Source organism: Nannospalax galili, unplaced genomic scaffold, assembly GCF_000622305.1.
Source record: "Nannospalax galili isolate Female #2095 unplaced genomic scaffold, S.galili_v1.0 scaffold553, whole genome shotgun sequence".
NCBI lineage: Eukaryota > Metazoa > Chordata > Mammalia > Rodentia > Spalacidae > Nannospalax > Nannospalax galili.
In genome coordinates this window covers 6,879,386-6,907,178 of record NW_008336313.1, presented here as the reverse complement: position 1 = coordinate 6,907,178, position 27,793 = coordinate 6,879,386, and the positions used below count along the sequence as shown (strand labels likewise).

At 35.9% G+C, this 27,793-nt stretch overlaps 2 protein-coding genes across 2 annotated transcripts in view; one reads left to right on the top strand and one right to left on the bottom strand.

Annotated features, from left to right (window-relative positions):
- Positions 1 to 2,603: 2,603 nt before the first annotated feature.
- Positions 2,604 to 27,793, bottom strand: part of LOC103732488 (dedicator of cytokinesis protein 7) — a gene marked incomplete at its 3' end in the record, with an annotated part of 127,987 nt that continues 102,797 nt past the window's right edge. Inside the window, exons 15-18 of the mRNA XM_029562516.1 lie at positions 11,261 to 11,378; positions 7,576 to 7,646; positions 3,996 to 4,134; positions 2,604 to 2,705 (exon numbers count right to left, since the gene is read on the bottom strand). Coding sequence (XP_029418376.1) covers positions 2,604 to 2,705; positions 3,996 to 4,134; positions 7,576 to 7,646; positions 11,261 to 11,378 — 430 coding nt within the window. The remainder of the gene's footprint in view (positions 2,706 to 3,995; positions 4,135 to 7,575; positions 7,647 to 11,260; positions 11,379 to 27,793) is intronic.
- Angptl3 (angiopoietin like 3) overlaps positions 26,882 to 27,793 on the top strand; it is a 9,287-nt gene continuing 8,375 nt past the window's right edge. The window contains exon 1 of the mRNA XM_008831082.2: positions 26,882 to 27,456. Within this exon, the coding sequence (XP_008829304.1) occupies positions 26,962 to 27,456 (495 nt within the window). The 5' untranslated portion in view covers positions 26,882 to 26,961. The remainder of the gene's footprint in view (positions 27,457 to 27,793) is intronic.

Below are 27,793 nucleotides of genomic sequence, written 5' to 3'. Positions count from 1 at the left end.
TCCATGTGTTCATGTGGTGACTAGGGCTTCTTCTGGTGTTGATTGTAAGCTTTACTGTTTTGTGGTCTGATAGAATGCATGAAATTATTTCAATCTTTTTGTTTTTGTTGAGGTTTGTTTTGTTCCCCAGTATATGGTCAATTTTGGAGAAGGTTCCATGGGGTGCTGAATAGAAAATATGTCCTTTGGTACTTGGGTGGAATACTTGGTAGATGTCTCTTAGGTCCATTTGATACACACTATTGTTTAATTCAGGTGTCTCCCTGTTAACTCTCTGCCCTGTTGACCTATCTAATGGAGACAGTGGGGTATTGAAGTCCCCTACTATTAATGAGTTGGGATTATTCTAGGTCTTAAAGTCCTGTAGTATTGTTTTTATGAAGTTGAGTGAAGAAGAGTTTGGTGGATATATGTTCAAGATCGTAATGTCTTCTTGGTATTTTTGGTTTAAAGTCTATTTTGTCAGGTATTAGAATTGCAACGCCTGCTTTTTCTTAGTACCATTTGCTTGATATATTTTTTTTCCATCCTTTCATCTTAAGATAGTGCCTATCCTTGAAAGTGAGATGAGTTTCTTGCAGACAACAAAAAGATGGGTTTTGTTTCTTAATCCATTCACCTAGTCTGTGTCTTAGGGTTTTTTTGGGGGGGGGGGCAGGGGTCTTTTTGAGACAGGGTCTCTCTGTAGCCCCAGCTGACCTGGAACTCACTTTATAGACCAGGCTGGCCTTGAACTCACAGAGATCTGCCTGCCTCTGCCTCCTGAGTGCTGGGATTAAAGGCGTGCGCCACCACTCCTGGCCTAGTCTTTGTCTTTTGATTGGGGAGCCCAGTCCGTTAATATTTGAAGTTATTAATGAAAGATGTGTATTGAGTCCTGTCATTTTTATTTCTGTTTACATTCTTCATATAGCTGTACTTTTCCACAGTTATACCTTCATTGAATTTCTTTCCGCAACCCCTTGGGTATAGTCATTCTTTCTTCAGCTCTATTGCTTCCAAAACTCTCTGAAGGGCTGGTTTTGTGGACATGAATTCCTTCAGCCTGTTTATGTCATGGAAGACTTCTCTTTCCTCTTCGACTATAATAGACATTTTGGCAGGTATAGTAATCTAGGTTGGCATCTGTGATCATTTAAAACTGGGAATACTTTGGTCCAGGCTCTTCTGGCTTTCAGAGTTTGCACTGAAAAGTCAGCTGTAATCTTAATGTGTTTTATTTTATATGTGACTTGTTGTTTTTCTTTTGCAGCTTTCAGTATTGTCTCTTTGTTCTGTACGTTTAGTGTTTTTACTATGATGTGCTGTGGAGACCTTCTGTTCTGGTCCTGTCTGTTTGGTGTTCTGTGTGCTTCCTGTATTTGTATGAAGGTGTCTTTCCTTAATTTCTTGAAATTCTCTTCTACAATCTTGTTTAAGATCTGGTCAATATTATTAACCTGAAATTCTTCTCCTTCCTCTATGCCTATGATACATAGATTTGGTCTTCTCAGAAGAGATGGTGTCCCACATCTCTTGCATATTCCATTCCTGTGTTTTTATTTTAACTCTGTTTTTCCATTTCATTCATCCTATTGGTGAGGCTTTCTCCTGTTGTTTCAAGTTGGCTTATTGAATTTTGCACTTCCTTCTTTATTTCTGCCTGAGTATTCTTCAATATTTCTAACTCTTTTTTGAATTCATTCAGAAGTTTATCCTTATCTTGCATCAGTTCTTTGATTTCTTTGTTTTTGTGTTCTTTAAATTCACTGAAATCTTTTATCATCTTTATAATTGTTCTTTTGAGTTCCATGTCCTGCATTATCTCTAGGGGGTTCTCCTTGTACTCCTCTAGAGGACTATTGATATTTGGTGGGAATTTGTTATTTTTGTTTTTCATGTTATTATATTTTCTCTGTGATTTTGACATTTGAATTTCTTTTGTAGTTTCTGATTTGTGTGTGAGACTGAAGCCTTCAAGTTTAGGTTTGCTGCTTTTTGTAAACTTTATGTGCCTTTGTCGTTTACTTTTTGGGCATGAAAAGTTGGTTTGTCTAAGCTTCCTGTTCCCTCATTTCATACTGGAGTGGCCATATTGCTTTTGTCTTCAGGAGTTCCCACAGAGGCCCAAGTCAGATGAGGATCAGATGCTCTCAGGCTTTCTCCTAAGGTCTGGATCCCTCCAGGAAAGATGTTGTCCTCAGGAATTTGGGGGTTGGACTGGTCTGGCAATAGGGTCCAGGAAAGATGCTGGTCTCGGGCAGCTGGTGGCCATGCCACCCCGGAGATGCAAAGGGAGATGGGGGCAGGGAGAGGCCCCAAGGGCTCCTGGGGGCCAGGAGAGAGGCTGGCGTGTTGTGCAGGCCCAGAGAAACAGAGGGAGGTAAGGGCGGGGACCAGGCCCAGAGCGCTCCTGGGGACTGCAAAAAGGAACTGGGTTTGTGTGGATTCAAGGGATCAGGAAGCAGTTTCCGGGCCTAGAGGTCAGCCCCGGTGTCCAAGAAAGAGTCTGACAGGTTGTGCAACCCAGCAAAGCAGAGGAAGATGAGCAGTAAAAATATCTTTATATTTAATTTTATTATTTCACTCAGTCTGGAGAACTAAAAATGGTAAAAGGCACTGACCTCTGGAGAGAGCACAGAATAAGCCTGTGGTGGTTTTTCCAGTGAGACAGGTAGGCAAAACTGTCCAGTCTTCAACCGTCCATTCTGAAGCATTGGTATCCACTTTTAAATGAAAAGGAAACTAATTTAAGTATGTGCTTGTTACAGAAATAATTATTTCAACAGTCTGTTTTAAGAACTTGATATAACCCAAATCTGGTTCTTATCAATAAACATTAGGCATTTGAATTATATAAATAACAATGGGCCTTCAGCATAGTTCTAAGGAGACAATTCCCTAATATTTATTTTAATAATGAAGATCCCCTCAATATTACTGTTATGACCATGCAATATTTAATATGTGGTCCCTGTTGTCTAAAGAAGAATCAGTTTTAGAAAAGGCCACAAAATGAACCAATTTAAAAACAACAGTTTCAAAGTAAATAGTTAAAATTTGAGTGCTGAAAACAAAATTAAAAAGCATGGATATAATTTTTTTACAGTTAACAAAATTCATATCACAAATGCAAAAGACAAAAATACTGAATCAACTTTGAAAGTTCAATTTTAAGAATAATTTTTGTAACAAAACTGTGTGATAGAACATTATGATGGACTTTTTAGTTTAACCTTGGCAAGTCAATCATAACGACTTGTGAAAAATATCCAAAGGTTTTAATTTCTCTTCTAAGGGCTTCTTTTTTTGTCTTACATTCAAATTATTCTCCCATTAAAATATACTTTGCTGTGGGGTAATCACACAATAATGAGGACCAATACCTAAGTGCTTATGTAATTAATTAATTAATTAGCTTTTTACATTAATGAGCATTTTCTTGTTATGAAAACTCTTCCTTACCAATGCAATTTTTATTTGTTTTGTTTTGTTTTGAGACACAGACTCCCTGTGTTCTAGTTGGTTTGGAACTAACTATGTAGATCAGGCTGGCCTCAAATCTCACAGAGAACTGCCTCCTGAGTGCTGGGATTAAAGGTATGCACCATCATGGCTGGCTCTAATGCAATTTTTTAATTATAGAGAATCAAATAAGCAATAATAAAAACAAGAAACATCGGGGCTGGAGAGATGGCTCAGCAGTTAAGAACACTGGTTGTTCTTGCAGAAGACCCAGGTTTGAATCCCAGCACCCACATGGCAGCTAACAATTGTCTGTAACTCCAGTTCCAGGGGATCTAACGGCCTCTTCTGTCCTCCACTGGCATTGCATGACATGGGTGCACTTACCTAAATGCTGGCAATACACTCATACACATAAAATAAAAATAATAAATAAAATATAAAAGAAAAACATGAAACATCTACCATACCCTAAATATTATAGTTATCTTAAGAGATTTAAGATATGTTAAAATAAATATTTGAGATAAATAATTAACAAAAAGACTTACTGTATATCCAACTGGGGTTTCAAGAGGAGTATTTTGTTTCTGTTGACAGCTAACATGATAAAAAGTAAAAAGCAAGTGATGGTGGTCAGTCAAAGTAGCAGGGAGTTTAACCTTGATTTCCTCGTGAAAATCAGGAGACCTTCAGACAAACAAACAAACAAAAATCAATAATCAGTAATTTGTTCAAAATGAATAACTGTTGCATTTGTATGTCTGAATGATCTTAAAATTAATTTTGGGACTTATGCTTTATTTTTCCTCTAGTTCAGAATATTTTTTCTTCATTCTCAATCTTTAAATAATAAAGTGTTACTTCCAGATTAGGGAGCTAACACCATTTCTGAAATTTCTCATTGTATTTCTTTTTTATTAAGGAAATGAACAATGCTATTTGGAAAATTCATTAATAATTATCACCTAGATACTGGGATATTCAGTACATTGGAATCTATACATAAGAAAGAGTAGGGCTTTCTACATTTATGAACCAAATCTGGCATACTCTGCACAGAAAAAAAAAATCATGTACTTAAAAAGTACATATTTTAAAGCCATATCATATCATTTTTCTTTTGTAGGAGTACAATCATTCTTTTTAAAAAGAAAGTATTTCTAAAGATATTTTAGTATTAAGTGGGGCTCTGTGTGGAATGTCATATCAATTCTTCCACTGTTAATAAATAATGTTAGCAAAACATGAACTATTATTGACACAGGAAAACAAAAAAAGTTAAAATCAGGGCAATCCCACAAACTGCAGTTATCAAACAGTTTAGAAGTGATCCTAAATACTATAAGAATGTCATGTTTGATGAGTCATGATGCTTTATCTCAGTATGCATTTAGTAGTCTCAAGGGGCACTGTTATAAAAAAGCATGGCTGTTATGCAAGGCGCACACTTAAAAGGACAGACCCTTGGCATCTAATCCCCCACTCTCAGCATCTCTCAGAATTACATTCAACAGAAATTCAACTAAACCATATGGTTCCAATTACCTTTAAAGTGAAGACTGTCCTGCCAATTAGAGTTTTTTCTTAGACGCTAATCAGTCAATAATTCTTCCTTTTCGAATAAGCCTCAAAAACACATTAACAGGCGTGGATCTGATCACAGAAACATTAAGTGGAACTAGGCCTTAAATAATAATAAGAAAGAGAGCTAATGCTAGCTATCTGAGAATGTGATGACTTTGATTAAATGTTTTAAAAAGGTATGTATCTTAAGATCACGAATCATCACTGAATTATGCAAAGGCTGAATGTACCAGCAATGTCAGACAGTATTGTCATTTTAATTTCACTAATTCTTAGAGCAAATAATAATGACCTAGCCACACTGGGAAACTTTTAAAAATTGCTATATATTTTTAAGTAGTATCTTTCCTGGTATGCAGTATTTTAGGTTCATTTCTTCCTGAAATCACATTGTAATAATCCGTGGGAATAACTGGTTCCACATGTACATTTAATTGCCCATATTTAGGCTAAACACTGTTTTACTTTTGTGGTAGTTTTAAAGAAATGTAAGAAAAAAAAATTACCCTCAAAATTGTGTGATTTAGTAGGACCATAAATAAGACACACAGATATCAATAATAGGTATGCTGTAAAACAGGGGTTCACAAATTAGGTTCCCAGGCCAAATCCAGTTCACTACCTGGTTTTATACAGTCTGTAAATTATGAAATAGGTTGTACATTTTTAAAGAGTTTTAAAAATCAAATGAATAATATATCTCTTGATGTGAAAATTATATGAAATTCAAATTTGGTATCCATACTAAAGTTTCAATGGAAAAAAGTCACAGTAATTTACTGTAATTGTACTTCTATGCATGGCTCCTTTCATGCTGTAGCAGCAGCAGCAAGTAGCTACAATCAGGGGATATGGCCACAGGCCAAAAACGTACTCTCTAGTCTTGGAGGAAATGCTTGCCAACCCCTGATGTAGAGCATATAAGGTTAAGCATTTTAAGAACAAAGTTAAACAGATTCTATCAAGTTTGAGATCAGGATATGATTATTTGGAGGTGATATTTGACATGGGCCTGAAAGAATACAGAGGAATTCAATAAACACAAGGAATCACTACCAGAGTAGAATAAAAGGGCCAAGAAAGGAGACTAAACATACAGTATTGGTATGTTTGCTAAGAAAGCAGAAAGAAAAGTATCAAGATTGAAAAGTTTGATTAGATACTAAAGAACAGAAGAAGGACACCAAAGACATCTTCAATTTTGAGCCAGAATAACTGGGAAAATGATAGTGCCAATATTAAAAGTAGAAAGAGACAGAGTCAGAGATATAAATGAAACCAGGAAGGCAGCAGTGCACACAAATGGGCATGTCTAGTCAGTCAATGAAAATATAGGTGTGTATGAAAAGTTAGGACTGGGAATGAATCAGGACTATTCCATATAAATATTAAAGTGGAAACATTTTCACTGAATGCAGCTTAGACATAAGATTACTTAGGAAGAGAGTATATGGGTAGATTGAGAATTATGATCAAGTTTTAGTATTTTGTGTGAAGTGCCCAAAAGAAAAGGAATCAATATGAAAAAAAAAAGTTAAAAGTAGAAAGAAACAAATATGGCTGCAAGACAAAGGTGAGAAAGAAGTTTTAAGGACAAGGAAAATGCATACCATGTAACAGCACTGAGGAAAGACTTTTGTGCTTTTAAGTACAGAAAATTTAAGCTTTGTTTTGAAAGTAACACATGGTGCCATGAAACACAACTGTGACAATGCAAGAGAAGGGAAGTGACCCATGTTCTGGAAGAAGCCAGGTAGGATGGTATAAGGGCAGATGTGGAAGATTCATAGTGAAAAGGAGAGGGGCCACTGCTACGACTGAAACAGAAGGAAAGACAGATGAGCATGGAGAAAACTGAAGGTGGCGAATAAAGATACTATAGATCTCAAGTTTTATAACCACAATCAACTAATAAAGTAGAAATGCAAAAGAAAAACAAGCTAAAGGAAATTCACACAGCTACTGTTACATGACGGAGAGAGTGCAAACCTAAACATAACCAAATGATCACAAGAAGACTACAAAAGAACAATGGGGCTAACAGAAGATAAAGTGAATGATTGTGGCCCCATCACATGATACAGTATCATCATTTTGCAATAGCCCTGAAAAGTACAATTTTGTGATTTTTCTCTAATTACATTTAATAATCTTCCCCCAAAAAGCTGAAAAGGTTATCCAAGTTTCGCAATTTCCTATGGAAATAAAATGAAAAGTCAATAAATAAAAGGATTATTGGATGGTGAGAATATCAACTTTAATGGGTTCAAAGCATAGTAGAGTTAAGCAAAATTAAAACGTGTCAGGGGGAAAGTAACAGGGAAAGATCAAAAGATCAGAGGCCACAATGATAATAACAATATAGAAAAAAATGGAAGAAGTGTGGAATTTGCTAGAAAAGATGTTTTTGTACAAAGCCTTACATTTGAGATGTCTATGAAGAGCTGTACAGTGCAGCAAAGCATTTGGTAAACACACTAATGTGAATGCTAACAATGCCACTGAGAAGTGAGTAACTTTGAAAGAAATATTTTAATTCAGTACCTGTTATGATATACTACGGCTGTATAGGCTTCCTTTGAAAATTCTGAACAGCTAGATTTACCAAAGATTACCTGTAACAAATAACAGCATGTTGAAACTTTGTTGCAATAATGCTGGATGGTTCATATCTATGTAAGAATTTGTATGCTTTAATAACTATTTGAGAAATGGGCAAAATCAGCCCAGTGAAGAACAATGTGCCTGTGTAACTATATTTTTTTCAATGATAGACCCATCAGACATTCAACGATTCAACAAGTTTCTATAATTATGTTTCTATCCACTGAGTAATAAAGTATATTTCTTTCCTCTTTCTTTTTTCTTTGTCTCTCTCTGTCTCTGTGTCTTTCCACCCCACCCCCTCTCTGAGACAGGGCCTCATGAAGTCCAGGATGGCCTTGAACTCTATATGTAGTCGAGGATGAGCCTGAACTCCTGATCCTCTGGCCTCCACCTCCTGAGTGTTGGAATTACAGGCAAGTGCCACTATGCCCAGGTTTATGAACCCAAGGCTTTGTGAGTGCTACCAACATTGTATCAACTGAACTATATCCTTAGCTCTTTCCTTTGCTTAAAGAAACTAAACATACTAGATATAGCACATTATTTTTAACTTACATAAGAAATACTACCCTAGAATGGCAGCATAAATATACTATAAAATTGTTGACTTTACTAAAACACGATCATCTGAAGATCAAATACAAGTTATTTATAAATAATAGAAAAGTATGTTTTGAGGTCAAGTGGTACATCTTTTGCTTCTAGTACACCCTAAGTTACTTCACCATGAAGGAAGAGTTCCATTTTTAGACTTGTTATTTTCAAAGTGCACATTAAAAAAATACAACCATACTCTGGCAGAAAGCCTAAAGGTAAAATAATTCAACCTTGCATAATCTGTCTCTAAGGAATACTTTTGGTTAATTAGGACAGTTGTTACATAAATGGTTCATTGATGTTAATGCCATAGTTATGACCACCATGACAGAATGGTTAAGGCATACAACTTTATCTTGCCACAAATTAAACACTTTAAATCTGGTGGCTACCTTTAGATCTGTATCAACAGGTTCATGACCATGTCAGCACACTTCCATCAACTAACTGGTAAAACAACGCACTTTATTTTTTTTCTAAAGGAGTTAATTAGTATTTGCTTCTTTTTCTAACATTTCAAGCAGGTGGTTCTATTTTAAAGAAATACCAAATATAGCAATTTTGACTCCCTGGATAAGCCTTATTTCACCAATTTTCTAATACTTTAGTATGTTTCTTTTTATTTCTTTTTGTTTTATGCATACTTTAATTTGAGACAGGATCCAACTATGTAGGACAGATTGGATATAAATTCTGTATGTAGTCCAGGCTGGCTTTAAATTCCTGGTCTTCCTGTATCAACTTCAGTACCAGGATAATAAGCATGCACCACTATGTCCAGTTATCTTAATATGCTTTTATAAATTTTTATTTCAGTGCCATATTATGAACTTTACAGTTATGTCATACTGACAATTATATAATCAAAAATTATCTGAAGACCCATTTGAAGTCATTTTAAAATCCTATGCAAATGCACTATATCCATGTGTATATACTTTCATATTAACTATTCATATACATATAAAAGCATTATATTGTCATATGATTAATAATGCATAAGTGAAATGAATTTAGCATCTTTTTCCTTTCTAGAAGCTATCTCTTTTCACAAAGCCAAGTTATTTATTTATGCAACATGAATAATCCACTTTGACCATTTGACATGTAGTTTTAATCATTCACCAACATGGGTTGAGGATTAATTATGTAGCAAGCACTACAATAAGTATCAAGATTCAGGTATGATTAAGATAGGGTTCCTGCCCTCAAGGAGCTCACAGTCTAAGGCTGAAGATAAAGAAACATCCAACCATACTGGAATAAAGCCTATGAAAGAAATGAGAAAATGTGGCAACACCAAAGAGGGAATGGTCTCAATGACACCTGGTGCTGTAAAGGAAAGGCCATAAATATGCTAAGACATAGAAGACTTGGTTAAGTAAACAATGAAAACTGATTATTATTACCATTATTATACTACATTTCAAACTTGCATGGCAATTCATATATACACTGGCAAAGTATGTTTTCACAATCTATTATCTTTTTATCAACTAAAATAGCACATTTATTCATTTAGTAGAAATAAGGAGCTAATAAAGAACATAAAATGCCAATTTCAAGTCTCAAAAACAAATTCTACATTTATTCATCAAATATTTATTCAGCACATATAATATGCAAAGACCTGAAATAGCTTCCATAGGAGAATACAAAGATGAATGATTTCTGTCCACAGCTTCAAGTGCTACAAAAGCTGATTAAACTATAGCAATAGGAAAGAAGAAACTGTATCTTCTCTAGTGAGTAGAAAAATCAAAAGAACTTGATTAAAAGACAGACATGGGAGGATAAGACTCCCACTCTTAGCTAGGCATTCTCACTACACTAGGGACCTTAGAAACTAAAATACCTACAGCCATAGCACACGCCTATCCCATGTCTCCAATTTCAACTGAGCTAAAAATCTGTCACAGAATTTGCATCCATTAGCATCTCATAAATCCTAAATGACAATCTTGGCAGTCAAGAATCACTGAAGGCTGGCCGCCATCTACTTCTACTTCTAACATATCTTCCATTGCTCTGGTTGAATGGCAGTTCACTACTGTACTCATTACTGTTCAAGGACTTCCTTCACCCTGAAGACTCACCATCATTAACATTTCATTTTAGAACAGAAGGACTTCTTCCACATGATGCTTACTTGTTACCTCAGTAAGGTATTCTCTCCCACCTCTCAACAGCTATTCTTTTGACCTCTCTATATTGATCTTGCAATACCACATATCACAGTTCTCAACTTGGGGTGCAAAATTTAACACCTTGATGAGAATTTTTTTTTTTTCTTTTTGAGACAGGGTCTCCTGTAGCCCCAGCTGGCCTGGAACTCACTACATAGACCAGGCTGGCCTTGAATTCACAGAGATCTGACTGCCACTGCCTCTCAAGTGCTGGGACTAAAGCTGTGCACCACCATACCTTGCTTTGATGAGAATTTTTTAAACTGCTACCTGGATTAGAGTCTCAGAGAAGATAATTTAACTCTAACGAGATTCAGCCTGGAAACTGCGACTGTTAACAACTCCCTGAGAGAATCTAACGTACAAGATGGCTAGTTTCTCAACAAAGATGGTAAGAGCCATACACATTGAAGTCTCAAGGGGGTGCTTTCAAATGACAACACCACCCCCTAGTTCCCTTACCTGGCCATTCTTCCTAGAGAGGGCTACAGAAAATCGGAATCAAAGAAGCCAAAACTAAAGAAAAGGACCTGTACTTTGGGAGACCTGTACTTCCCTAGATGGACTTATAGTCTATTGTTACATTATATTCTCTAGATTACACAACTTATTCATCTTTGTATCTCTGGAAGGACTAAGTATATACCAAGTCCTCAATAAATAAGTTAGATTAAAATGCATTTCTAACTATTCAGGCAGTGATGTAGTTAGAAATTTGGTTTAAAAGATCATGTTAAATTCTAGTTTGGAGCTGCCAATCGAGTGACACAAGACAAACCAAAAACTTTATCTATTTCAATCACATATGGAGAAGAGAAAAAGTGAAGAATATTTCTTACCGGCATGGCATTACTCTGATCTTCTCCATACATAAATTGAACTTTCACTGTAATATTTCTGGCAGAACCTTGACGATTGGCAAAATTAAGACTTTGAGGGTATATGTAGAGCAGATTCCTGTGAAACCAAAAGAAAAAAATTGTAGTTAATACAATATCTAAAAAAAACTATAAATCTTTCACCAAAGAAATAGATAAACACATATTAAATTACTAATATTTGCCAATTTGTGTTGAGTATTTTCATGTACTTGATCCCTGGAACAAATATTCAAATACACAGGAATCATATGTCCTGATTTTACAAATGAATTGAGATACAAATAAAATGGACTCTGGATAAATTTGATCAAGAACTTAGAAGGTACAGTATGCCACATTATTATTAAAAAATGTACTGCACAAATGGAAAAGATAGTTCAGTCATTAAAGCATGAGGACCTCAGTTCAAGTCCTAGAACCCACATAAACGCTGAGCACACACCTGTAATTATCAGCAAAGAGGATCCCTGGGGCTTGCTGGACAAGCAGTTTAACCAAATTAATTGAGTTGTAGGCTCAGTGTGAGACCTTGTCTCAAAAAATAAGGTGGAATAGGCTGGGTGTAGTGGTGCATGCCTTTAATCCCAGCACTCATTTGGGTGGGAGGAAGGGGGCAGAGGGAGGCAGATCTCTGTGAATTCAAGGCTAGACTACATAGCAAATTCCAGACCAGCTGGGGCTACACAGAGACCCTGTCTCAAAAAGACAAAAAAAAAAAAAAAAAAAAAACCCAAAAAACAAAAAAACAAAGAAGGGTAGAGAAAGAGGAAGAAACCTGGAGTTGATCGCTGGCTTCTACATGCAAAGCACATACATGTGCACGCATGAACATGTACATACATATACACATACAAATATAGATCTGTATTATTAACAATAAAGTACATACAACAAAGTGAGGTAGTTACTATGTGAATTATAATGTATCCTGCATGTATTAGACTTCTTTCCAGTTCATGATTATGCATCTTACAATGAATTTTAATAGTTTTAACAGCCCCTGTTGTCAACATGAAGAGAACTAATTCAATATAAGACACCTGAAGAAAGGGTTAAAAAATGATAATTACTTTATCTGAAGACTGGTGTTTAGGATTAATAAACAAGATTTTAACAATAATAAAACCCCGAAAACCAACTGTTAGAGCATTGAAAACAGGTCTAAAATTTTCTAGAGAACAGTACAAAAATATGTAATTTTAAATGAACATACCTTTGATTCAATAAACCTACTTCTAGCCTGAGGACGGAACTATACTGAAAGTAATTCAGTACAATTTTTATTTTATTTTTTTGTCTTTCCGAGACAGGGTCTCCCTGTAGCCCCAGCTGTTCTAGAACTCACTACATAAACCAGGCTGGTCTGGAGCTCACAGAAATCCGCCTGCCTCTGCCTCCCGAATCCTGGGATTAAAGGCATGTGCCACCATGTCTGGCAGTACAGTATTTTGTATAATCAAGAATAATTACAAATAATTATAAAGACGCATAATGCTCAAAAGTTGGTTAAGTATCTCTAATACAATAAAAGTCTAAAATTTTTCCGAACATGAAGTGTTCTTTACAGAAATTTTATTCACTCTGAGAACTTTTAATTTTTAATTTATTTTTTTTTAAATAAAACTTTCTGAGTACTAGCATCATACCACAAGTCTGACTGTTCAATGTATTTAAACCTTCTTTAATGCACAAAATTATTTAAAGTATTATATAAAATTCCTTCACACTATATATTTAAGGTATATATGAAACAAATGAAATTCATCTTTAGACTTGGGTTTCACTCCCCATGACATTTTGGTATACATATGTAAATATTTAAAAATTCAAAATTTGAAACAAAGCTGGTCCCAAACATTTCTGATAAATTCAATTTCAATCTATGCTGGATTGGTTAATTAATTTTTACATATAACATTTAAAATTTTTTATAGTTAAAAGCAATAAAATACTTTCCATAATAGAAGATAAAAATATCTTTGATCAAAAGCATACATTTAGGAAATACTAAAGAAATATTCAAAGACACAAAAGGTAATTAAGGAAACACTATGATTGGTCAGCTTGCCAATTTAAAAAAAAAGAGAGAGAGAGATCAAAGATGACTATGGCTAGCTACTTAAGCTATCAAACATGCTTGTATAGGAAATACAGGTTCACCAAAATGTCGCACAGACTGTTGGGCAACAGGGAAACAAAGTAAGATGTGGACTGGAAAGAGGGCTCAGCAGTAAAGTGCTTGCTGGCCAAATCTGATGACCTAAGTTCAATCCCCAGAACCCAAGTAAAGGTAGATGAGAACTGCCACCACAAAGTTGTCCTCTGATCTCTGCAGGCATATACCCACATACATACAATAAAAACAAGGAATAAGAGGCTGAAGAGATGGTTCAACGATGAAGAATGCTGGCTACTCTTGCTGAGGACTCCTGTTCAATTCCCAGTGCCCCCATGGCAACTAACAACCTTCCCTATCTCCAATTCCAGGGGATCCAACACCCTTTTCTGTCCTCTACAGGCACTGCATTCACAGGTACGCTTACATACATGTAGGCATAACACTCATACACACAAAATAAAAATAAATAAAATGAGCAATAAATTTAAAAAATAAAGTAAGATTTAAAAGCCATTCCCTGTCCATAAGGAACATATACTTTAGGGACAGAAATGTTTGTAAATAGACCATTTTAAATAATGAGAAAGGTATGCAGAAGCCAGAAGAGATGGACATTTATTTAGCTATGAATTTTTTTAAGGGTCTCATTTAGTCCAGGCTGGCTTCAAACTCTTTATCTAGCAAAAAGGGTTCTAATATTCCTGCCTGCAAAGTACTGGCCATACATGCATGCCCAGCTATGATCTCTTTTTATCTGTAAGAGCTCCCTATCTTTTCTTACAGTTTGATTGATTAAAGAAAACAGGTTGATTTTGGGTTTTCTAGGGCTTAGATTTTATTAACTGCATCCCTATCATGTCATTTAATATGTTCTGTGCTTTGAGAGTGGGACCTAAACCTGGATTATATTTAGTTTTAAATTTTTTCAGTAGGATCATTTCATAATGGGTATTATGTTCTATCAGGGAAAAAAAGTTTTCATCCATTTGTGGATAAATATAATCAGTGCCTAAAAAATCCATTAATTTACTAAGGTTTGTAAAAAGGTAATTTCTATCATTCCTTCCTTATTTAATAGTTGGACTCCTCTATGAAGGGCACTTCCTTACTGTGCTATTTGGTTTCACAGTCATGAGACAAGAATGAAAGCTTGATTCTTTCTATTCTTTTACTGTTTTAAAAATAAACTGTTATTTCATAACCCTCTAAAAAGGAACAATTGGGCTGGAGAGATGGCTCAGCGGTTAAGAACACTGGCTGTTCTTGCAGAAGACCCAGGTTCGAATCCCAGCACCCACATGGCAGCTAACAACTGTCTGTAACTCCAGTTCCAGGGGATCCGACAGCCTCTTCTGTCCTTCACGGGCATTGTACGACATGGGTGCACTTACCTACATGCAAACAATACACACATACACATAAAAATAATAAAATATTTAAGAAAAAAAGTTCCTTAATTTAAAAAAGGAACTTAAGTCTTTTTGTAAAGGCATCATCTACAGACTTAGAGATGAAATATATTTGATGTACTTCAGCACATTCTTGTTATCCTTTTTACATTTTTATTGCATTTTTGTACATTTTATACAATACATTTTGATGTAATTATCCTTTACAGATGCTCAAACACTACCATCTTTAGCAAGAAAAAACAATTTAAGCTTGCATTAAATTTATAGTAAACTTGATACTATTTTCTTGCTTTCTCTTATGACAAAAATGTTCTGGGTTCCTCTTATATATTTTCTCCTCCAACCTAGAATCAATCATTTATCCCAGGAGCTACAGTTCTTTGAATAAGAACTATTTTTCCAAACTACAGTTTGAACATTTATTGACAGTTCACCCTTGCTTATAGGACATTTAAGTGTAAAAAGAAAAATGTTTTAACATGAAATATATCCTGAGTTTATACTGATGTTTCTAATTCAAATTGGGACTACAACATATTTCCTTAATTTCTTCTGCAGTACATCTACATGTCATTTTTCCCATGCTACGAATCATTCTCAGAGACAACATGAAACAATTAGAATTTTATCACTTAAACCAAAAGTTTCAGTGATAAATCCTCAGAGGTGGAGGCAGTGGGATCATAAATACAAGGCCAAGGCCAGGTGTGGTGGTGACAAATGCCTTTGATCCCAGCACTTGGGAGGCAAAAGCAGGAAGATCTCTGTGAGTATAAGGCCAACCAAGTCTACATAGTGAGTTGCAGGCCAGTCAGGGCTGTACACAGTAATATGATACCTTGTCTCAAACAAAACAAAACAAAAAAAACAACAATAAACAAAGGGAGAAAGAAAGGAGGGAAAGAGGGAGGGAGGGAGGAAGGGAGGGAGGGAAATCCAAAGCCAACATGGGCTGCATGGCAAGTTCAAGTTAGCATGGGCTATATCTGGAGATCTGAGACGGAAAAAGGAGGAAGAGGGGGAGAAGAAGACGGCAATAACACTTCAATATTCCCATGTGCTATTACAAAAGCAGTGTTTAAAAAACTCCAAGATTGTGTGGTCAAATGAGAACGAACTTGCCAAGAAGACTGAAAAGCAGTCACAGTAAAGGGAAATGAGACAGAAACCAAAGGAAGAAGATACAAGAATCCCATAGTAAAGTATCAAATGCTACTTGACCCCACAAGGTAAAAACTGAAAAATGACCTTGGATTTTGCAACATGAAAGTCTTGCCTGAAACTAGGTAAACAAGTAGGGCATATTAAATAGTGAAATACATAAAATTCTAATCCAACTGAGACAGAGTTTGCACTATCCTAGAACAAAAATGTGAGTTTCCTAAGGCAGTGAAAGAGAACACAATCATAATGATATACAGAATGATATACTGGTCTTAATTAGAATTCCTCATTGTAACATGCATTTGCTGAATATCGGCAGAAGTTCTATTTATTGAGAAGAACTAGCTAATAGACTGAGTACTTGATTTTTAGGCTTCATGATCTAAAGGTGAAATCAGACAAAGCAGAAACTTGCAGTATGATACGCAGTGTAAACAAAGAATGACATTAGATTCTTTCATCCTTTTGGGGACTGAAGATAAAAATTACAAGATAAAGCAAAACATAGAGTGCCACCATCCCACAATCTGATTACACATTTTGCAATCACCCTGTTCATTTATGCATTTTCGAATATTTTCTCTAAAAGCTCAAACTCCATGAGGATAAGACTGTATTTAACTGTTACATCTCCCAATGTTAAAAAAAAAAACCCACCTATTTCTTGAATGTATAGTAAAAAAAAATACACATAAAAATTTGGTGACTTAACCCTGACAAATTTGGACTCCAAATTTGGAACTGTGTGAACATTATCTATAATCTGTTTGATTCTTATAATTTTATTTTAATTAATTTTTGTATTATTTATTTATTTATTATTTATTTACTGTATGAATATTATGCCTGCATGTATGTAAGTGCACCCAGGTAGTGCAGTGCCTGAGGAACTAGAGTTACAGATAATTATTAGCTGCCCTGTTGGTGCTGGGATTCAAACCTGGGTCTTCTGCAAGAACAGCCCTCTTAACCTCTAAGTCATCTCTCCAGTCCCTCTACTACAGTTTAAACTTAGTTTAAAAGAGAAAGACATGCAGTTAAATCTAGATTATTTTATATTTGGCTAAAAAGTCCACTAGAAGATTCTCAAATAAACCTAGCAAGTCTTTACTTGGCATTTAAGGAAAAATGTCAAGGTAGGTGACTAGTCATTTAGATAAAAAAAGACAAATTCATATTTAACTTTATCATGGAAATCAATTCCATATTGATCAAAGAGTTCAAAATAAAATCATGAAAGAAGAAAACTTTAAAAAGACTAGAAAAGGAAGGAATTTCTTAGCACAAGTTATAAAAATTATAAAAGACATAATTTCAAAGCTTCTATGCAGGAAGGAATACCATAAACATAGATGGAAGAAAAAAACGACAAATTGGAGAAACACTTTTTGTGATATATATGACAAAGACTTAACATCTGTCAGAAAAAGATAAGCCGTGTAAAATGAACATATCTAGATAATTCACAAAGATAACAACATAGATGGCCAATAAAGCAAACCAGATGTATATGTAGCTATTAGATTTATCAATATTGTATCTTTTTGTTCAAAGCATTGATAAAAGCATATAGCGAAAAAGATACTTTCACATACTTCTGATAAAGATCTAAACTGCTACATTTATAGAAGACAATCTGACAAAAGCAATCATGATTTACAAGTCAGTGTCTGAGGATTTATGAAAATGTTTAAACATACATAACATATTTCTATGAAAACCATTTACAATTACAAAACTAGAAACAATTTAATGAACATTAACAGGATGATTAAATTAAGGTACATCTAAGGTACAACAGAAGACAACATATAATAGAAGATTGTTTAGTCCTTAAAAAGCATAGCAAGCTCAATATGGTGGTTCATGCTTGTAATCCCAACACTTGGGAAGGCTGAGGCAGGAGGACTGAGAGCTCAAAACTAGCCTGGAACATAGGAGACTCTGTCTCAATATACAAAACAAAACTAAAACAAAAACAAAAACAAAAAACCCATACATGGTGAATCTAAAAGCTTTCTGATGTAAATAAAGTCTAAAAGAATAAGGTCTTAGGCTATTATAGGTGTGTATGAAAGGAACTATATGTAATAAGATCCCATTTCTGTTAAAAATTATGTTTAGACGTTAATCAATGAAATAGAATTGAGGATCCAGATATAAGCACACACTCCTACAACCCCTGACTTTTATTTTTTTTAAATATAGGGTCTCCCTGTAGACCCAGGCGGCCTGAAACTATGTAGACCAGGCTGACCTTGATCTCATAGAGGTCTGCCTGCCTCTGCCTCTTAAGTGCTAGGATTAAAGGTCTGTGCCACCATGCCCAGCTTAGCAACCTGATTTTTGACAAAAGGCCCAAAAATACACACTGGAGAAAAGGCAGCATCTTCAGCAAATGGTACTGGTCAACCTAGACAGCTGCTTATAGAAGAATTAACCTAGATCTTTATCTCTTGTCCTGCACAAAACTTAACTCCAGATGGATCAGGGACTTCAACATAAGAACTGATACCCTAAATCTGATAAGAGGAGAAAGAAGGGAATATATTTCCACTTACAGACACAGGAAAGGACTTTCCAAATAGTACCCCAGTAGGGTAGGCATTAAGATCAACAACTGACAAATGGGACCTCATAAAACTAAAAAGCTTCTGTATAGCAAACAATGCCATCATTCAAGTGAATAGGCAGCCTATAGATTGGGGAAAAATCTTTACCAGCTATACATTTGACAGAGGGTATCTAGAATATGAAAATACTCAAGTAACTAAACATCAAGAACACAAATAACCCAATTAAAAATTGAGGCATGGAATTAAAGTTCTCAAAAGAAGAAATACAAATAGCTGGGAAGTTTTTTTTTTTTTTTTTTTTTTTTTATTTTTACCCATCAGGGAAATACAAATAAAAGGAATTTTCATATTTTTTCTCTTCTCACCCAGAATGGCAAAGATTAAAAAAAAAATCAAATGACAACAATGCTGACAAGGACATGGGAAAAGGTAAATACTTACTCACCGTTGGTGGTAGTGCAAATTGGTACAGCCCCTGTGGAAATCAGTATAAAGTCCCTCAAAAAAGCTAGAAATAAGCCATGTGTAGCAGCACACATCTTTAATCCCAGTACCTGGGAGGCAGAGGCAGGTGGATCTCTATGAGATCATGGCCAGCTGGTCTGCACACAGGCCAGCTGGGGTTACAGGGACACTCTATCTCAGAAAAACAAAAAATAAATAAAAAACACTAGAAATAAGCATATTATATGATTTACCTATACCACTCTTGGGCATATACCTATAGGATTCTATATCCTACTACAGAGATACCTGTTCACCCATGTACACTTCTGCACTATTGACAACAGCCAGGAAATGGAAACAAAGGTGTCCACTGACTGATGAATGGATAATGAAAATGTGGTACATTTATGTAATGACAAATTATCTGTACAGAAAAATGAAATTATGAAATTTGAGGTAAATGGATAGAGCTAGAATCATCCTGAGTGGGGTAACCCAGACTCAGAAAGACAAATATCACATGTTTTCTATTATATGTAGATGCTAGCTTTGAATCTCTGGAGATGTGTATATATATATAAACTGGAATACCTATGGAGGTCAGGAAATTGGTAGGGGACCATGGGGGCAGGGGGCATTACAAGGAAGGGGAGATGTAGTGCAGGTAGTGAGAAGGGAGAATAGGGAATAATGGAGCAGGAATGATTGAGAGGGGTGTGGGATGGGAGGGCAGGGTAGGGAAGGGAGTGTGAGGAGGGATAACTATCATTAAAGACCTTTAAGAAAGTCATGTGGAAGCAGACTATTGTAGAAACTTCCTAAAATATATATACATGCATATACAAAGAGTTTAAATGTAGTTAACTTACAGTTGGGGTGGTAGTGGCAATGATCCTCTTAGACAACATAGGTTATCAAATAAAAAGCCTAATGCCAGGAATGATTTATCTCTTTTGAAGGTTTTGATCACAGTTCCATAGATCCCTAAACAACACAGGCTATTGCCATTGCTCTTAGTCACCCTCCAGAACTTGATGTTGAGACCCTATTACTGAAGAAACCACATACTTGAGTCATGGAACATAGAGAAATCAGCTGGTACTAACCAGGAAGCTTCATGCCTATTGGCAAGCTTCATGGTACTGAAAAGTACTATGTACACTACCAGAAAAGAAAGTAATCATCAATCTTACCTGAGTGTGAACCCTTCAAGTTTGGCAGGATACACCCACTGGTGCAGCAGTGGCACAAATGTTATGAGAGTAACTAGCCACTTTCTGATTAGATTTAGGGCCCCCTCCAAGAGATGGAACTCATATCTGGCAACAGTATCAGGGCTAAGAATCTGTGTCCAGATAGGACACAGGCCCTAGGGGGAGAACCTATTACTATTATTTTATTAAATGGACATAGTAGTAAATCTCTTAATGGCTTTCCTTATACCCAGAGATTAGTGAATCTCTCTAACCTCAGCAGAGAAGTTTCTTTTAGCAGTAGATGGAGAGTAACCCAGAACCCAGAACTGGTCAATATGCAAATAATAAGACTGTGGAGTGCTCAACACTAAATGGTACATCTCCATCTACACTACACCTTTCCCTCCTAAGGCACAAAAATCATTGAAAAAGAAGAGGAAAGATGGTAAGAACCATAGACAGTGCATGACTACAATGAAATAGTGTTTTAAGGACACAATCAGACAATTGCACATTTGAACTCACAATAGTTGTCAACATCATGCATAAGACCTATGCAAGATTGAGCCAAACAAAAATCCCAGCATAGATGGGGGAGGTGATCATGAAGTCCCAACACTGTGTAGCTACTGGCAATTGATGGCTGCTGTGAGAAGAGTCAGTTTTTTCAAGGTTACCTGTAGTGGTTTGAATGAGAATGTCCTCCATAAGCTCGAAGTATTTGGACATTTTTGTCCCCAGTTGGTGGTGTTGTTATGGGAGGTCTTAGGTGAGGCTATGCTGGAGGAAGCATGTCACAGGGGGCAGGCTTAAGAGATCTTAAGCCTTGCTGGATCTTGAATTGCTCTCTTGCTTCCTGTGCCTGCTTGAAGATGTGAGAGCTTAGCTTCTGCTGCTCCTGCTCCAGCCACCTCTGCAGCCTTGCCTCCCAGGCATTGCAAACTGTAATTCCCCTGGAACTGTAAGCTCAAAAAAACTCTTCCTTCTCTAAGTTGCTTTGGTCAGTGTCTCTATCACAGCAACAGAAAAGTAACTAACACACTACCCATTCTCCAGTATGGCCCTACACCCATATACAAACTAACAGTACTGGGTAGCCTCAGTGGAATTAAAAAAAAAAAAAAAGCCAGGCATGGTGGTGCCCACCTTTAATCCCAGAATTCAGGAGGCAGAGGGAGGCAGATTTCTGTGAGTTCTAGAGTAGCTGGGGCTACAGGGAGAGTCTGTCTCAAAAAGTAAAAAAAAAAAAAACTAACAAAAAGAACACATGATGTTGAGAGGGAATAATGGTAGGGGGATGGGGAGAAATTGGAGGGGAGGGGAGGGAAAGGGGGATTGGACCTGATAAAACATTGTATTCATGCATGAAATTCTCAAACAAAAAAAAAAAATTTTGTTTAGCTTGTCATTGAAGGGATTTTGTATTTCAGATACCAAAAGGTTATTACCAGAGAGTCAAAATTTTCATTTTTACAGATTTTTAAATATCTGAGATTGCATAAGTATTTTACAGCATTAAAACACACACTGTATATGTGACGCTCTGATTTCAATTCTTAAAATTGCCCAAAACAAGCAAACATACTGACAGTGAACATGCAAAAAAAGTAAAATAGGGGCTGGAGAGATGGCTCTGTGATTAAGAGTACTGACTACTCTTCCAGAGAACCGAGGTTTGGTTCCTAGTAACCACATGGCGGCTAACAACCACCTGGAACTCCAGTTCCAGAGGATCCGACATCCTCTTCTGCCCTCCATGGGCATTGCATGACACAGGTACACTTATATGCAGGCAAAATACTCATACACATAATAATAAATATTCTTTCAAAAACAGTAAAAAATCTTAGTTCACTCAACTTCTGGATCAATGTATGATTGTTTCAATTACTATTTTTCAACTTCCTAATGGTACAAAATCACTTCAAATTAAGTTGAAATTGTATTTGGAATTTTTCTTTTCTTTTTTCTTGAGACAGGGTCTCACTATGTAGCCCTGGCTTGCCTGGAATTCACTATATAGATCAGGTTGGCCTCAAACTCACAGAAATACACCTGCCTCTGCCTCCTGAGTGCTGGGATTAAAGTCATGTGTGACCACAACCAGCCAGAATTTTTCATCTTAATCTTTTCCTGGGCTAGTAATATGCCATATGGAAACTCTCATGATAGTAGGGAATGGGAATGAGCAGAAGCTCTCCATCAGCTACATGATACCTACAAAATACAGTGATGAAAGCTGGGCATGGTGGTGCACACCTTTAATCCTAGCACTTGGGAGGCAGAGGTAGGCGGATCTCTGAGAGTTCAAGGCCACCCTTGTCTACATTTTGAGTTCCTGGCCAGCTGGGGCTAGAGGGAGACCCTGTCTCAAAAAGACCAAAACAAAAAACAACAACAACAAAAAAAAACAGTGATGATGTTATGATGTTCAGTAAGTTAGACTCTGTTAAATATATTTTCAACTTACACATTTTTCAGGACAGAACCTGATCATAAATCAAGGAGTGTCTGTACATATGTAACTCAGTCTCAGTCCCTCTAACTCAGCCCTTCCTTCCCTTCCTTCCTTCCCTCCCTCCCTCCCTCCCTCCCTAATACCCTCAAGTATCCCAGACTAACTAACTGTATAAACAAGGATGACTTTGAAATTTGATCCTCCTGCCTCCACCTACTAAGTGTTAAGACTACAGGAGTGCACCACTCCACCTGGTTTATGCAGCACACTAAGCAAGTACTCTAACTGAACTACAGCCTCAGCCTTATATTTCTATTGTATGCTGTTCTGGACAGAGAAGAAAGGAACCTAATATATTATTCTAGCATTATTCTTTACTTCATTTCATAATTTTTCTATTTATACACATTTTTCTCAAATAGGTATTGTGAAGCCTTTCTAACATTATGTTAGTCTTTTTAACTACAAGGGAAAACATTCCAACATTCCTAGTGGGTTCCTTGAACCACGAACAGTACTAAATCCTATATATACATGCTGAGAACTTTTACTTTTTCACCAAAAGGATGCATTTAATGCTTTTCATTAGCACATCTAAGTTGCCAGCATCATTACACTGGCACTTTGGGGCTGTTAAGTAAAATAGGGATGTACTTGAACACAGGTACTGTGATACCACAGGAGTCCATCTAAAAACTGACATAGCTATAAAGCAACAAATGGGCTGCTACCTTATCCATCCCACAGCATGAATACTATGAACAAAGGCAGAGCAGGGATGTTCCTAGAGGGATGGACTATGACAGCACAGGATTTAATCACACTGACTAGAACAATGCACAATTAAGACTGATAAGTTGATGGTGCTGGAGCGAGGGCTCAGTAGTTAAGAGCACCAGTTGCTCTTGCAGAGGACCGGGGTTCAGTTCCCAGCAACCACATGGCAGCTAACAGTCATCTGTAACTCCAGTTCCAGGGGATCCAACACCCTCTTTTGACTTCCGAGGGCACTGCATGACACGGGTTGTTGATTTCTGGATTCTATTTAATAGTTTTGAATCACTACTGGCTGTGGGAACTGAAACCTTAGAAAGCAAAACCATAAGAGGTTAATCATACAATTTTTCTAAAAACTAGCATACTTCAAAAGGAAGAGGAAAATACTTTGTGTAAGAGTCAAAATACCTTGTGTTTTTTATTTGGAAGTCAAGTTACCATAAGATTGCACCATCTTGGGAAGCAAAAGGACTTTGTGTTGCTTGAAATTTAAACAACTGAAGACACTAAATATCCAAAAATTCTGTGTACCTAGGAAATTTTGTGTATTGATTTTTAGAAACTAGAAGTCCTTAAATTAGATGCTAAATTTGCTAAAGTTTTGTTTGTTTTGGCATAGTTTTTGTTTGTTTGGATAAATTACTGCTTATTTGATCACAGTTTTCATTAAATAGGCATAAGTTGAGGCAAAGACTAGATTATGTCAACAATATGTACTCAAACAGGAGACATTATAAGGTAAATGTAAAATCATTTCTACAACATGCTTCCCATGTTAAACACTTCTGCAGCTTATAATTAGGCAAACTTCTCATTTTAATTATAGTCAGTAATAATTTCAAACTATTATAAAAAATAAATCATCTAGACATTTCTATCCAAAGACAATATATTTTAAACCAAGGAAACATGGCCATCACATCTGTCAGTGGTATATGAGAAATTGTGTAAATTGTACAAAAAGTATTCATAGTCTAGTACAACACTGAACGTGGAAGGAAATTTTTTCACACAGCTTTTCTTTGATATTAGTGCTAGTTATTGCACACAACAAAAAGGGCCCCTTTTCAAATTCTCTAAAAAGAACCTGCTATAAAATGGGGATTTGCCGGGTGTGGTGGCACATGCCTTTAATCCAAGCACTTGGGAGGCAGAGGCAGGTGGATCTTTGTGAGTTCGAGGCCAGCCTGGTCTACATAGTGAGTTCCAGGACAGCTGGGGCTACAAGGAGACCGGCTCAAAAAAGACAAAAAAAAAGGGGGGGTGGGGGGATTTGAATCTACAATGTTTAGTTTTGCAATTTTAGTGTACTTTTGATTCTCTTACCCATATCTTAATACTTCTTGTTTCTACAATACACAAAGCATTGCACTAGCAAGCTAGGATATAAATGAATAAACAATCATCTGGGAAAAGAAAAAGTTTATAATGCTAACAGAAGAAAGAAGCTGACTCATCTCAATGTTCCCTCAACTACGTAGATTGAATAATGGGGTCAATAGTTTTGAAAGCTTAGTCAAGGAAAAATTTAAATATACCCTGTATAACCAATGATCACAATTCTAACTTTTCCTATGAAAGAAGAAATCTGAATGTCTAGTTGAGTTAAACATGCACTTGAATAATTCTACTGCATATACCAGTACAAAGGAGTCAATACAACTGATGAATTTTTTTGTTGTTTTCATCTTCATTAGTGAATGTATTTGTGCATGTTTATTTTTATTTCTGTCAAAAATATTTATATAGTTCTTATTGGATACTTAAAAGGTACACATAGGCTGGGCTGGGAAAATTGCTCACTGGCAGAATGCTTGCCTAGTATGCTAGGGCCCTTGGTTCAATCTCCACTATAGACACACAAGCATGTAAGCACACATGAACGCACGCGTGCACACACCAAAAAGACAAGGTATACACATAGACACACGCTAATTAAAAGACAAATTCCTTACCAAGATTCAATAGAAAAAAGCTTTTGAAAACTTAGGTATCAGCAAAATTTTCTAATCTACATAATCTTCACTTAGTTTTCACCAATAAGTACTGAGTATAAACATATTGTTTCTAATTACCCAAACTAGTTGATATACAATAATATGTAGTACCTACTCTACAGCAAGTAACACTCCAAGTGACCTGAAAAGACTAACATAATCTTTACATAACCCTAAATATTCCAGGTGAGGTGGCACACACCTTCAATCACAGCCCTCCAGGGGCAGAGGCAGGCAGGTCTCTGTAAAATCGAGGCCAGTCTGGTCCACATAGTGACTTCCAGGTGAGCTAGGACTACAGAGAACCTGTAAAACCAAACCAAACCAAACCAAACCAAACCAAACCAAACCAACCAACCAAACAAACAAAAAAACCCTATCTTCACTGAACAAAAGAGAAACAGAGAAGCTAAATAAGATGACAAAGGGCGGCAGAATTCAAGCAGTCTTGCTCACAATCATGCTCCTAACCAGCATGGTTAACCACTGTCTCTACGGAATCTAATACATTCGATCCCTTAATACTTAATCATCAAAGAGTTTCTATTTTATGCCAGGAACAGGTATTTCTTTTTTTATTTTTATTTTATGTGTATGAGTGTATTGTCTGCATGTAAGTGAGTGCACCCATGTCATGCAGTGCCACAGACATCAGAAGAGGGCTTCAGATTCCCCTGGAACTGGAGTTAAGGCCGGTTCACAGCCACCATGTGGATGCTGGGAATCGAACCTGGGTCCTCTGCAAGAGCAGTCAGTACTCTTAACCGCTCTCCAGCCCCAGGAACAGGTATTTCTATGAACTGACTTTAGAAATGGGTTTACTTTGTAAAAGTTTGACAACTTCTTTTAAAATCCATTACACTTATGTTTTTCTTTGTCAAAAAGTTATGAACATGATCCAGGCATGTAGTGCTACACACCCATAATCCCAGCACTTGGAAGGCTGAGGAACCACTACAAGTTCAAGGACAGCCTGGGCTACATAAATAGAACTATGACTCAAAAGGGAGTCAGGAGGTGGGGGAACGACAATTATAAATTACATAATACAATTATCCCAACTTTACAAGTGAGGAAACTGAGATTTACAAATAAAAACTTAACTTTAGATGGATAAGTATATCATTAAAGTTGAAGAAAAATTAATGAGTTAAATTTTTATTTGTAAATCTCTTATAATCATAAAACATTAAAATGAGCTTTTAAAAACAGGTAGATTCCTTAATACTGAAAATATAGTTTACAATAGAGCAAAGTTAACAAAATATCAATTTTTTAAATTACCTCTTAAGTTAGTTGCTCATTTCCTTGATTTCATTTGCCATTGATCTAACTCAACATGGGAGAAGGTTACATTCGTGCAAGTTAACACAGCTTAATAATTAACTATATTCACCTGCCAACCTTGATTTTTATGTGCAAATAGCCATGTATATAGAGTTAAGAAGTATAGGTCTCCTTACAGGAGAAAAATAGTTCCAAATTGCTTGAAAACTGAATAATTAGGACAAAAATGCACACAATTAAGATCTTTCTTTTTATTGTTCCTCTAGTAATTTCTTCCAGAGTTGATCAAGACAATTCGTCATTTGATTCTATATCTTCAGAGCCAAAATCAAGATTTGCTATGCTAGATGATGTGAAAATTTTGGCCAATGGCCTCCTTCAGTTGGGACATGGTCTTAAAGATTTTGTTCACAAGACTAAAAGCCAAATTAATGACATATTTCAAAAACTCAACATATTTGACCAATCTTTTTATGATCTATCACTTCAAACCAATGAAATCAAAGAAGAAGAAAAGGAATTACGAAGAACTACATCCAAACTACAAGCCAAAAATGAAGAGGTGAAGAACATGTCACTTGAACTCAATTTAAAACTTGAAAGCCTACTAGAAGAGAAAGTTGTACTTCAACAAAAAGTAAGAGATCTGGAAGAACAGCTAACTAATTTAATTCAAAATAAACCTGAAGTTCAGGAGCACCCAGAAGTAACATCACTTAAAGTAAGTAAAAAACCAGAGGATTCTGATGGTTTTCAATGTGAACTTTTAAACATATATTGTTAAGACATACTATCTTAAATATTTGGCTGTATTGCTGAAATACTTGTTTTTCCCAAGAAAGAGAATTTTCCATTTTAATTTCAAGTTAGGCTTTGTTTCTCTAATATTATGTTTAAAAAGTTAAACTTAACATTTCATGTAAAAATTAAAAATCAGTTAAATAATAAAATGTGTAACATTAAACTATTATGCTAATAATAATTACTAGACGTGTTAAAGTAAAAAGGAATTTAAGTTTTTTCTCCCATAAAAAAATAAATACAGTAAGGACCAATTC